The following is a 14,776-nucleotide window of genomic DNA, read 5'->3' as shown; positions in this document are numbered from 1 at the left end:
GTTATCTGTTTATTAATTAATACAGTATACAATGTTATAAACTGTTAGAATATGATCATGCACGTATAAGAAATCTACTAACATTTTCTTCTGTCAGACTGTCGACAGTCAGTGAGAATGTTTTTATACAATGAAAAACTTCTCTCGGCCTTGAATGTAGTCACAGGATAGTATTTCTGCAAAGGTACATGACAAGCCCTACAACTTCAGGGATCTCCAACTAGACGGCTATTAACTTGGCAAAGCACAGAAAAACCACTGTTCTCCAAAAGTGCCACCACCAGCTTCATGCAAAATTTGTCTCCACATAACCAGGAAGGTTTTGTATTGTATCCTCTATGGTTTGAAAATTTTTTAAAGATTCTTCAAGTAAAAACCCTCTTGCTTCTAATGCTTCAATGATATCTGGAAAATTTAACAAATTGGTGCAGATGTAAACTAGAGAAGCAATTAAATGTGGACTCTCCAAAGCTTCCTTAACATCCATAATGAAAGCTTTCTGATTCATCCAGTTCATTGATAAAATTTTGAAAAGTCAAGTTAATGGTCTGCATAGAATACTGCCGCCTATATCCACATCATGACCATGGGAGAGGGTGGCAAAGGAGTAACTGGAAGAAGCTAACAATGCATAGCAGTTTGCATTGGTGTCTTTGCAAGTACTTTCTTGCCGGAACAAATGAAGATTTTTACATCTTTAAAATCAAAACAAACTTGTTCGGCTAGAAGATGTAAAGTGTGATTCAAGCAGGTTACATGAATAAGATTATATAAAAAGTTCTTGTCATGCTTACAGATGCACAGCCTTCAGTAAGCATGACATAACTTTAATTATACAACAGCATTAAACCTTCCTGAACAATTCTTGCTATCACCTCTGCATTCATCCTCTCCAGAAATTTACATAAAAGATAATAAATTTTAGTGCAATCTTTTCCATCAAGTTTTTGTACTACCATTAAATATTTATCTACAGCAAACCATATAGCATTGTCACTAATTTCTTTGCAATTTCTTCAAGCACTTCCTGATGAACACATGGAAGATGATTCTTCTGCAGTGTTGATTAATCAGGAAGATTCTGCTTCATGTATTTTTCTAAGTATTTCGGGCAAGGGATACTTCAGTTTATGCAATTCTATATTGCATCCTATAAAGGTCTTTGTTGTATTGAAGAAAAATATTTCTTTGATCTTGAGATTCCATTTCTGTGAGCAGTATCTGGGATATTCGATCCTGTCAATGTGCAAGCAGCATGTGTCTTGCAGAACGCACATGATCCTCAAAATGTGATTTCTTCATGCACACAAATGCATTTTGACATACCTTGCAGAACACTTTTGAGCCATCCACTGTGAAGTCTCTCTTGGCTAACTTCGCTTCCCTCACCCACTTCAGCAGAAGTTGAGAGACAGAACTTTTATGCTTACCCATTAAATTTCCTAGTCTGTAGTTGAATATAAAACTTCGAGGCTCACCACACTTCTGCACTTTACACTGTCACCAATAATTTATTAAAAAGTAACCAAAAAGATACCAAATAAAATTAAATTAGCTCAAAAGATAGCCAGGACATAAATAATTTTTATTTTCATCAATTAAAAAAAACCCTGAACCCTTAGGCCGCGACTCCACTAGCCGTAAAACAGCTGTAAAACCCTCACCGTAAAAGCTTTTAATCACGTGACCATGATATTTTACACCTGAGCAGGCGTAAAATATCATGGTCACGTGATTAAAAGCTTTTACGGTGAGGGGTTTTACGGCCCTTTTACGGCTAGTGGAGTCGCGGCCTTAAAGTAATTCAACCTGGTAACATTGTTTACAAAACAACGTCCAAAAGTCCATGCTTTTGCTCTGAAATCCGAAATGGCTTTTTTGGTACCTACAATAGCATCAACAGCTATATACATGACAGTATTTATACCAAAAGTTATGAATGTATTTTAAAAAATTGCAAGAAAATCCAATAAATCGAGCATTTTTGCTGATTTCAGTTTAAAAAATGTAAGAAGTTCATTTTCATCAATTAGAAGCAAAATGTGTTATTTTCAGAACTCTGCTTGGATTCTCGGATAAATCCAGAAAATCTGGGGACTGCTGATGAGTTTCAGCATAAACAAATAGGCTGCACTGTACACAACATAGCTAATATCAAGCAGTTGTTGAATTCAGTAGGCAGAAAAGTGGCATCAAAACAAACCAAGATGGATGAGTTTTTTAACAAATTGATGTCAAGTGAAATGCTAATAAGCATACCTTTTTTTATGCTCTAGGTATATACAGTTTCCATCAGCTTTGTCTTTTACATGTACAGCTTCATATATGATCTTGTAATATACCTGTTTTTATAGAACAGCAATCTCAAGAAACTGAATAATTTCAAATAAGGTATTTCTTATATGTAGGGGTTAAATAATAGATATTTTTCTGGGTTGGTGGGAAATCCATTGTTCATGATATAACAGATTCTCAAAACAACAGATGATTTTCAGCAGCCAGAGTGATCTATTAAAATGAGATTCTACTGTGCTTATATTCTTCTGTTGTTTACATTCACATTGTGCTTTTCATACAAAAAAAATTATTTCTGAATTTTTTTCTTTCAAAAAAATATTTTAATGAAAATTTTACTGAAGGTTTGAACCTGTCTATAGCCTCACAACTGAATCTTATTTATTTATTCAGTAGCAGTAACTTGCAATAAACATTGCAAACCTGTAGCATTCTCAAAGAAAAATAAAATCAAAATATCTCTATTTTTACTACTTAGTAATTAAATAAATTATTATATAGGATTAAAATTAATATTTGTATCAAAATCAGTGCTGATTAAAACAGTACACAAAATAAAAACGATTTTACTGGGGTGGTTGCGTACTGTGTGGCCTCCTGTGACAGCAATGTTAAACAGTGAGGTGCCACCTCCTACACCTCCCAGTCAGAGAACAGTCCTGCTTGTTCAGCCATTGCATCTCACGATTTGATGAAATGAAGTACAGTGCATGAGACACTCATTTTTGTAACTAACTTTTTTGTTTCAAATAAAATTCCATCACCATAGAAGTCACCATGTAAAATATGACATCATTCTGTTGATTAGTTCCAAAGTTATATATTTTTAAAATGTAAACTTCAGTTATGAACACACTGCATATATAAAATATTAAGTCGTATATCATTGGAAAAGCTTCATATCTAGATGATAATTTGTGTACATTTGACAGATGTAATGATCATTTTTGTAGACAGAAAAAAAAAATTGTGCGTAATCATAGATTTTTCAATATCGTCATTTATGTATGTAACTTATTAATTTCTTACATCATTGAAATAAAAGAAACAAAATGATCAATCAAAACACATTTTTAAAACATTAAATTTAGCATTTCTGACATATTAAAATATACATTACATTAATTGTACAATTTGGTCTTAAATAAAAACAAGCTATACAAAATATGGATTAAACAAAAAAAAAAAAAATTTGAATGAAACTGCAGATAACTGCTATCTGAAAGCTATGAATTTTTATTTAAATACTTTTTAATATATAAAATACATATTTGTATTTTATATATTAAAAACAAATGTGTTTGCAATATTGAAATCATCTAATCAGCATGTTGTAACAGCACTGAATTATTTAGTTTTTCCCCTTTCATTCTTTTTGTTTATATGAGTTTATTAACAATGTGATTTGGGAGAAATTGCACAGCAGATTTACAAAATATGCTAATAATAGTATCTCTCAATAAAGCTTGATTTTTAGATATGCTAAAAGCAATATCTTATAATTTACAAGATGAAATATAATTCTTAAAAGTTTTATTTTGTTATACTATTATCAAAATACTATCATCACAGAAAACTTCAAACTGATTGTGCTTGATCTTGGCCAGTATCTTTCATGAATTAGTTGTTACTTCTAGGAGTTCTAGCCATTACTGACCTGTGACATCATTTCCTACATATTACTTTCGTCCTGCTCTCTTTTCACTTGTGATATCATTTCCTATAATTCATTTCTCGATCCCCTGTAGAAAAACGTTTCCTTCTTCTGCTGTTTGACATTATATCCAGCAAGATGGCACTAAATGTATAAGTTGAATGTCAATTAGCAAATTTTAGTTCTGGCTAAAAGTTACTATTTATTGTTATATGAAATAAAAATCAATTTTATTCAACTATAAATAATGTAAAAACATTATTGAATATCAGATATGTATTATGCTTAATTATTAACTGTATTGTATTATTATTCAGAACAATTGTGCAAAAGATATCAATAAATTAATATCTAAATCCAGTTATATTTGCATTTTCAACATTATTATGTATTAATTTATCAAAAACAGGAGAAAATACTATGTTAAACAATCTAATGCTCTAACAAGAAGATCAAATAATTTCAACACTGCAAACACAATTATTTACACACTCCAAGTATTCCAAATTTAAGATTCATAGCTTTTACAAACAGTTTACACTATATCTCTGCAATCAATTTATATTTGAGTAACTTTTCTTTTCTGACTTAATATCAATCTGCTTAGTTCAACTGACTCATTTTCTTCAATATAACAATAAAAAAGCTATAAATAATGCTTTATCTCATACATTCATTTTAATTTTCATAAATAAATAATAATGGTGAGGACATCAATGTTAGCAAAGAAGATATTTTTGTCTCCATATTGATCATCTTATTTTTCAAACTATGAATTTGCAAAAAATAATACTCTTCCAGATTTCTTCTTACAATTTGATAAAACAATTATACAAATGTCTGATTCATCAATTAAAAAACATAGTGGTATTATGGAAGAGTGCATTCCTATGATAAACATAACATTCATATCAATTTCCAATATTACAGTAATATTTATTTATACTACTTTGCTTTCTGTCTTGTTTTCTTGTTCATTTTGATTTTTATCATAATTTGTTCTTTTTGTCCCAAAAAAACTCATATTAATCAATCAATCAGTCAATTATAACTTGTAATTTCATTTTATACATTTTGTTTTTTAATAACAATTTTATTTGAACTGCTTACACTTTACTTAATATTTAAAACAAGAAAAACAAAATTCAATTTGATATTTAAAGCATCCTGTCAAATGAAGTATGATACATCTGTCAATTAAATGCAAAATTATCATCAAAAAAGGTCATTTTCAAACTTTTCTGCTAGTCACTCAGTGTAGGAATGATAAATAAAAACATAAAAATATCTAAATTCAAATATACAAGATTTTTGAGGAAATGACAAAAGCACATTTGTTTTGATACTCCAAATCTACAACCTATTATTCATTAACCTTCTTATCAATTAAAAGACAACCAGATTCTGGCAGTCAAATTTCTATTCTCTTCAATCATCTCCAACCCTTCATCACATTTATCTCAGTTTCTAAAACTTCAAGAATTCATGAGAGATCACATCATCTTTTTTCTTCAGAAAATTTTAGTTATTATGCTTTATATATGATAGATACTCAAATTTAGTCATGATAAACTGATACAAAAACAGTTTGTTAACATTGAAATGTGACTTCAGGAATAATAATAAAATTAATTTTCTTATCAAATCTTATTTTTAATTTTGCTTGGGTCTGTCTTTGTTTTTATTATATTCTTTCAGTTAATCCTTACATTTAATTTTCCATATATTTATGTACAAAAAATAATTGTTATTTTGCCTGTTTCAATATTTTCTAAGTCTAGTTCTGACATACTTCTTGTTTTCTATATCAAAAAGTGTACTAGGCAGATCCCAGTAACATTTCTCTTATGATTTCTTTGGTGCCATCTTACCCTCATCTTTTAATTGAATGAAAAATTAGTAATAAAACAGGCCTAAATGTGCCAACATAGAGAAAAATAAAATAATGTATACATTTTTATTTGTTTAATCACTGATTTATGTTTATTGTTTGATCTTTGCTTTCATCAATAGCAAAATATTAAATAGAAAATTAAGCATTCATTATATGCATGAAGAAAAGAAGGATGCATTTAGTCTTTTTACATTAATGAGAAATATAATGTAAGAATATCATCAATATAATTTTCATATTAAAGTTAGTATTTTTCTTCTTTTCATATTGTCTATTGCAATGAATATTATGCATAAATATATATAAATACAACATTATTTATATCTAGTAAAACAGAAAATAGCATACATTTGAATTTAATTGTACTGTACATTTATCTATAGAATTCATTAATAATTTAATATCAATGAATTGTATGTACAGTCCCAATAAACTGTTTTATCCATTTAAGAATGATTTCTATTACATCATATTGTCATAAAATTAACCACTGCTACACAAAATAAATCATATTTGAATTCTCACTACCAATAAGATGTTCCATGCCTTGTCAATTCTCACAAGTCTTCGCAGCCATATGTTTGCAACAAGAATCTGATACCAATTATATTCTTCAATAAATTTAAGTACTGTTTTAATTTCATTAATTTAAGAGGTAATTCTCCAATAAATTTTTGATTATTAAATGACTAGGAAAAAAGTATATAGATAATGAATTTTATGTTTCAATGCTATTTAGGCTATGACTATAGTCCTGCTATTCTTTCAATATCTTTCAAATTAGAGGTATTGATCTAATTTTTTGTTTCAACAAGTATTTCATTATTTTATTACAAAGAACTTTTCTGTCAGTTGCATAGAGTAAACATCATATTTACATTTTAAGTTTTCTTTAGATAGAAATATTTTTGCATAATATAAACAAAAATATTTATTCTCTACCATAAGTAATACATTGCAAAATCACTTACTGGATATTAAAAATGAGAAAATTAAATCTCATATATTTTGTAGCATGTAAAAATTTCAGTAAAACTAAATTTTATAATAAATGCACAAAATGAAAGAATGTAATTAATGCACTGTAACTGTATAATTTAGTTACAATATCTTTATTAGTTGAAAAAAATTTCATGAAACAAATATTATGCTTTAAACCTATATTTGGATAATATCTGTTCAGCATCTTTAATCTGTACTGTTTATTTTCATGCATTAAGTACTCCAATTCATAATCCAAAAAATCCACAGGTTGCTTTATTTTCAAAAGAAGATTGCTTGTTTGTATAATTCTTGAAAACAGATAAATATTCCAAAAAATATATATTGTTACTCAAATGATAATGTATGAACAAAAACATAGCTTTTTTGTCAAACTGTTCAATCTATATTGACAAATTTGATATTGTTATGAAGTTTTTGTCCTCTTTTTTTTATTTTTCTCCTACCAAGAGATTTGCTGTTTTACAGTAATGTATCATGTTATGATAATGTTTATATGAAATTACACATGTTTTGATTCATCTATAATGTCATGTATGACAATCAATTATGACTTCTAATAATTACAGCATGTGATATTTTTATGCAAAATGATAAATCAATATTACATATAAAGTAAAAAGCCATTAATCCAAATATAAAAGAAAGAGGTCATCTACATTATAAGATAATTTAGATTTGCAAATTAAAATTGTCAATATTAAGTTCAAAATATTCTCCATGAAGAAATCACATAGCCTCAGTTGAGTATAAGCATTAAATTTGCACTGTTCAGATCTGATCTAAAATCCAAAATGAAATAAAGAAAATGTGTGAATGAAAACCAAATGAAATATTTAACAAATTTGTGTCAAATACTAATTACTACATGAATTGACTATAGAAACTAGAAATGATCTGAGTATTTGAATTATTATCAAACTATTTTTCAATTAATTTGATATTTTTTGATAAAACTGTTACTTAACATTCTAAATTTTTTTTACATATCCTAAATGTTTATATTTATAGGGGACAGCATGATAAAGTGGCCAGTGCGGGTAAAGTTGCCATCTGCTGTTATTTTCTGAAATATATGTTGCTGTCTAGCAGCAAGCATTTGCTTTGGCATGAAGCTGGAAGTGTTATAAAATCATCTGAGATAATTTTTTTTGTGTCAGTAAAGTTTTTGTGGTTTTCATCTTGTCTGATGTAAGGCAAGTGATAATACTTTTTATTTTATCTAAGATAGTAATAAGTTTATAATTATTTACTTTAAACTCATTGAAAGAGTATGCTTTTGGCTTTAAAACCTTATGCAGTAGAATGAAGTAGCTTGCTCAGTTTTTAGTCTAGACACGATTTTGTATAATGGCATACAAGAGGACAAAGTGGCCACCTTCCTGGCCAGTTTGCCAGAAAAACTATATTACATTATTTTATCAATAAAACTGTAATAAATCAATGTCATGTAGTAATTTAAAATATAATAAAGATTAAATCTAATTTAATCTAAAGCCTAAGAACTTAAGATTACTAATTACTACCTACAATAAATTAATTACATTTTACAGGTAGATGACACAATGCCATCCAATTACAGACGAAAAACAAACCAGCAGGGCTGGGATTCTCAGGTCATGCAAAGGCCATTAATGCTGTATGAAATGATGGAATTCCATATGCTACAGCAGTTCCTGGCCACTTTATCCAACTAGGTTGGGTAAAGTGGCCATTTTCATATGAAAATTTGTAAAAATTAAAAAAATATCCATGTTATGCTAATAAAAAATAAAACTTTTTCTTGCTTTTACACTATATGTAGTTTATATAGAATTATTTTAATCATTTTTCCAAATTAGAAAATATGAGTAAAAAATCATTTTAGCTTAGAGTGACCACTTTATCCTGCTCTCCCCTATTCAAAAACTTATTTCCTTGATCACCAAAAATTACTCAATTTACATTTTACATGTTGCTACATGTTCCACATAGAATAGCTATATATATCTGCAAATAATGGAAATATACAAAACTTATTCTACAAAATAATGCACTAATATGAGCCACAATTAGTTGTAGATGTGTTTTTTGTTCTTTTAAATTTATCCAGTTTTAATTCTAATAAAGCATTTTGTGGATATTTCCATTTTTTTAATATGGCAAGATATTTAAACATTTTACCATAATTATGTATGTATTGTGTCTGTGTGTGTTTGTTGTGTGTGTATTTATGTATATTATAATTTAAATAAATTAGTAATAAACATTTAAAAATATTTCTTACCTGTAGAGCATGTGTACTGATATCAGATGGTGGAAAGAATACATTGGCAATAGTTAATGTGTGATCATTTCCAACAGTACAGAACTGCATCATTAATACATAACCACATTTCTGAAGAAAAGTACGTATAGCTGTTTTATCTGCATTTTCTAACGATGAAGTTTCAAGATCCTTTATGAAAAAAAATATATATATATATATTCAAATAATTTATTATTATATTTACAATAATATTAAATTACATTATTGTATTGGATTATATAAGAAATCCTCATTAGTTTGAAATTTAAGAGACAAAATAATCACAACTTTGAATTATCTGAGATTTATAGTACATATTTCTAAACAATATGCCAAATGCTATTATGTAACTGATGTAATTTATTAAACAAACAGAATACAGTTACTTAAACAAAACACTAAATTAATTAATTAATAATTATTATTAATAATAATAAAAAAACTACATGTAAATAGCACATGTCCAATAAGAAGCTTACAGCTTGCCAGATACGTTTTATAAAAAGTAAAGCAGAATTCTCAAAATGTAGTCCAAATTATTTTTAGGTAGCCCAAAAAGTAGTAAGTTGTCCAAATCTAGTAAGCAGCATAACGCACTATAGATATCTCAATGTGCTACATATAGCCCAATCTTGCTCAAAGAGAAAAAGGATAGTCAATGGGTAAGATGACACCTAAAAATGCATTGCTGTAAAAGCAAAGCCATATAGACCAGATTAGAGTTTTTGTTGGGCTATTATTCTCTTATAGTATGAAAGAATGTGAACTTCAATCTAAACATATGAATTAACATATGCATAGCACAGTTTGGACAGAATTTTTACTTTGAATTTCAAAGTAACCAAATTCCATAACATATAAACTTCTATATCCCCAGACAGCACAAATAGTACAGTTACAAACTAATGGGATTTTAACTATCCAAGTTCAAATTATCAAAGATTTCCTGTAGCTACAAGAGTTTGGTTCTGATTGTCGAAAGTTAAGTCTACACAGCAACATTGAGTTGGCATTATGTCTAGAGTAATGTCTCTACTGTCTGTACATTGCAACTAACTAAAGAAACTTAAAAGAGTACGGATAATAAAATATAACAGACAATTATTGAAAGAACTGCATTTGTAGTTTCTCTTAGAGATAAAAGAATTAAGCTAAATTACATGTATAATCTATTCCAAGATTAACAGAATAAATATGATATTAATACTAAAAAATCTAAAGCATAATCATATTTATATAAATATAGAAAAGATTTTTTTGTTTTATTTACTTATTTTTATTAAAATCTTTAAAGTTTCTAACAACTAAAAGAATTAACAATTATTTAATTCTTTAATTATACAAATGAAAGTTAAAAATGAATTAGATAAAATTAACATTATGGTTATTATTAAAACAGTATTAATAAAATTTTTAAACAAAAAGATAAAAGTTCATGCTGATGCAAAAATCTCATTAATGTAGACATTTTGATAACTAAACATATTTAAAAAAAAATAATTTCATACATTATTAATAACAACAGAAACATATCATCATCCAGACTAACTTAAAGCATTCTCTTAAATCACATTTTATATTACACTAAAAATTATACTCAATTTTATGTTTAAAGTACCCTTCTATTCTCAAATTTTAAACTAATAAATTATTTTATAATATATATACAGGGTGTCCAAATTATAATCGGCCCAACTATGATGATGATGAAACATTAGTGATGTAAATTTTATAGGGACTATTTAAAAGAGAAAGTGTATGAAACCAAAACCAGAGTTACATACAAATTAAAGAAAAGCATTCTCGGAAACAGTGAAGCTATCAACATCAGAATTTTATAAGGTTAGTTTGAACATGATTACTTGTACATGAAGGTGGATAGATACACAAAGACACCACTTTCATCATCATCATTAAGTTTTTGTACATTTAAATAATGTTTTTTACAAGTGATCTTTGCTTAAATTCTCATTTCCAATGAGTGGACCAATTTTATGTGGGACACCATGTATATATATTATAAAATTATTATATAGATCTATGTATATACTTAGAAAAGAAGTAAATTAATATCTTACCTGATCAATAATTTTTTGTAAGGATACACCTGCTTGTCTTTTTAAATTAAATGAACTTGTTTTATAAAAAGTCCCTAGTCCCCTTGTTTTATTTTCTGGAATTGAAACTAACCCTTTATATCCAAGACTATTAAGGTCAGATTCAAGGATGTCATAGTATTTTTTTGGAATTTCCTGCAAACAAATGAAATCTGAATTTGTTCTTTTAAGTTCTGTAAGTAATTTTTCATTTTGAGGAAAAGATTCATTTGGTATGGCACTCAAGTTATATGAAATAAGGCTAAATGTTTTATCTTGAAGACCGGTTTTTGAATCTTCACTCAGACTAGAATTATAAACGTATTTGCGATTGGGCAAATCAAAACTATCACTGGATTGCATCAAATTGTTGGGAGCACCATTAGGTTTTATTAAACATTCAGTATTTGATGGTGCTTGAGAAAATGATTCTACTGCTACATTTTCAGTTTCTGAGGCACTATTATCACTTGTTTTTGACATATCAAGTATATCATCACTTTCATTATTATTTCTAGATTTTTCTGTAGAAATATTTGCACCATTAACAGGTAACATTTCTGTTAAACTATTTGTGGCATTTTTTTCTGGAAAAGAAATTTTACTCGGCTGCACAATACTGCAAGATGAACTATATTCTTTCTGATTTGATGTAGCATTGTTTTCAGTGTCTTTTAAATTGATTTCCAAAGGTTTAGATGGCCCTTCAATTTCTTTTGAAGAATCTTGGGTATCAGATTTTTCTAAAGGCAATGTATCTGATTTTGTAGTACATTCTGCTACAACAGAAAGTTTGTCTTGTAATTTCTCATTTTCAGGCTGTATCTTTTTAGTGTCATCAATACTAGTACTGACTAAATTTGTGCATTCTGTAGAAATTTTTGAATTTGACTGCAAATTATTTTCACATTCTTTGCTAACTTGAGTAATATTATTATGAGAATTACCTGTATCATGTGTTACTGAATTAGTTTCTTTTTCACTTGTTAATTTGGTTGTACAATAATCTCTCTCTTTTGAATCAATAGTTTTTTCTTTAATTACATCATCATTTTCAGAATTCTTACTTTCTTTGTAGGAAGTTTTAGTATCTATTGAAAGGTTTTCTGAACTTTTTTCTTCAATAGTTTGATTATCATTATCTACATCTACTTCCATTAAGTCATTAGTTTGTGAATCATCTTTACAAATCTTTTGTGATAAATCAATGGATGAATTTCCTTTTGATGCAGAAGAATTGGAAATTTCACTTTTCATACTTTCTGTATTATTTGTTTTATTGGGCAGTTCATCAGAACTTGTTTTATCAACTGATATTAAATTGTTTACTTGAGTTTTGCATGTTTCTGATAAAACTTCTTCAGGCTTTTCTCCCAATTCCATATCACTCTGTTGTGATTTTGCACTTTCTTGAAGAGATTCTGATTTTTCATGTTTTTCCTGATTTTCATCTTTTTCATTTTCTAAATTTGAATCATCTGTTTTAATACGTTTCTTAGCTTCTTTCTTAACATCCAATTTACGCTTTTTTTTATCTTCTGTACATGCTGTATCTTCTACATTGTCACTAGTTTTATTTTCCTTTTTCATATCTACATCTTCAAGTGGCACATTTGCAGTTTCAGAAGATATTTTTCTATGTCGAGTTTGTCTAGTTGATGAAGATAAATGTATTTTATCAGTTTCTGTAGATTCTTTTGGGGTCTTTCCACTTCTTGTTGATCTCACTGGTAATGAATCTGACTGAATTTTTCTTTTAGTTCCCCTTGTTTTCCGTGTACCCTCTGAATCATTTTCTGATTTATTTCTTCTTGTTGTAATTACCTCATCAATTGTATCAGATTCTTCCATAGCTTTTTCATCACTTTCTTCTTCTTCCTCTTCTTCATCATCATCGTCATCATCAAAATTATCTTCAGCTGAAGTAAATCTTGATTTTCCTTTAACTGCTTTGGGAGGTCGACCTCTTCCTCTACCTCTGACTTTAGGTGGCGACTTAGTAGTAGTTCTGCTCCTAGTTCTGCTTTTGTTTGATTCTTCAGAATCAGATTCTTCTAAATCATCTTCTACATGATATTCTTCTTCTTCATTTTTCTCTGTAGTTGAAGTCATATCTTCTTCTCCTTCACTCTCCTGGTAATTAACACGCCCAGTACTTCTTCGTGTTGTTTTTACACGTGATGCAGGAGATTCAAGAGTTACCTCTCGAGTTTGCCTTGTGCGAGTACTTTCAGGTGGAGAGGAACTTCTATTTCTATTACTAACATTTCTACTTCTTGTAACTCTTGACTCTGCTAGAGATGCTGCTGTCTGAGCTGTAGTTGAACTGCGTCGAGTGCGGCTAGTGATTGATCCTGAGGAATCATGACGTGAACTAGATCTTGTAGATCGACGTGATGTGTTTTCCTGTAAAAAAAAAAAACTTAACCATTCAAATCAAATCCTTGGTATCAGATTAAATTTTTTATTAACAAATATATTAACTGAAATTTTCAAAATTCAACATGACTACCTAAAGGAATCAAATGGTTTTTAATGTTGAATGTTTCTGTCGTCAATCAACAGTTAGAAAATAGCAATTTCCATTAGATTAGCTGTAAATAAAAAATAACACTATTGTGTTTTTTGTATTTATAATAATGTGAAAGTAAGGCTATAATTATAAAATGTATTCCTAAAGAAGAATATTTGTCTTGGAAGATTGTTCTATTCATGGAAAGCTAATAAAATAGGTTTATATTCAGAAAACTGGAGTAAAATTATTAAAGAAAATAAAATTTAAAAGTGTATATTGACAATAGCAGAAGCAAAAAATAATCTCTCTCCTCTAACATAAACTTCTGGACTGGCCATCAAAATAAAATATAACCACTCATTTCAAATCAAATTATAAAAATATAATAGTACTTGCCAAATAACTATTTGCCACAAACCAGATCATAAAAGTTTACTTGAGAAATATGGTCTTTTTCTCTTAAAAAGATTTTTAAAATAATAATAAAACAAAAACTTATCATTTTACAGTAAAACCCCACTTAACGCAGGGGATATGTTCCTAGACAACACAGCGCTAAACTAAACAGTGTTAAACGAGGTCATTTAACATAGAGTAAATAGGAATAGGGGAACATGCGACCAAAAGTAAACAAATTTTACTTTAATTTTAAGTTATTTTTATATTAATTTGTATAATAATATATGTTAAATAACACACAAACATGTGCACACAGAAATGTAAAGTTCATTTTTTTGTGATGAAGGTCCTGACTTTTCTGAAGTTCTTGTTTTTTGCAATAAAGTTGTGAAGTTTCATTTGTCGCTTTTTTCTTTCCTTAAGCAAATGTTGATAGCAGATTGCATCCAAAATGCTTTTGCACTCCTTTCAAAATCTGGATCATTTGCTACAATTTGATCAACAATTTCAGTTATCATTACCAAACTTTTACTAAGGAAATCTGTAGAGAAATTTTTTGAGTTCTTTGTTTTCAGAACCTCTATTTTCCAGTTCTACATGAATTCCTTATTCTGCCAGTTCTCGAAGGTCATCG

The 14,776-nt window shown here is 28.4% G+C and overlaps 1 protein-coding gene across 1 annotated transcript in view; it reads right to left on the bottom strand.

The window, feature by feature from the left end:
* LOC136979901 (protein starmaker-like) overlaps positions 1–14,776 on the bottom strand; it is a 58,867-nt gene that overhangs the window by 17,235 nt on the left and 26,856 nt on the right. Inside the window, exons 3-4 of the mRNA XM_067275931.1 lie at positions 11,211–13,634; positions 9,112–9,282 (exon numbers count right to left, since the gene is read on the bottom strand). Coding sequence (XP_067132032.1) covers positions 9,112–9,282; positions 11,211–13,634 — 2,595 coding nt within the window. The remainder of the gene's footprint in view (positions 1–9,111; positions 9,283–11,210; positions 13,635–14,776) is intronic.

This window comes from Centruroides vittatus, unplaced genomic scaffold (assembly GCF_030686945.1).
Source record: "Centruroides vittatus isolate TY-2023 unplaced genomic scaffold, ASM3068694v2 contig_651, whole genome shotgun sequence".
Classification (NCBI taxonomy): domain Eukaryota; kingdom Metazoa; phylum Arthropoda; class Arachnida; order Scorpiones; family Buthidae; genus Centruroides; species Centruroides vittatus.
Note: the sequence above shows the minus strand (reverse complement) of the source record. Positions and strands in the feature narration are given on the sequence as shown.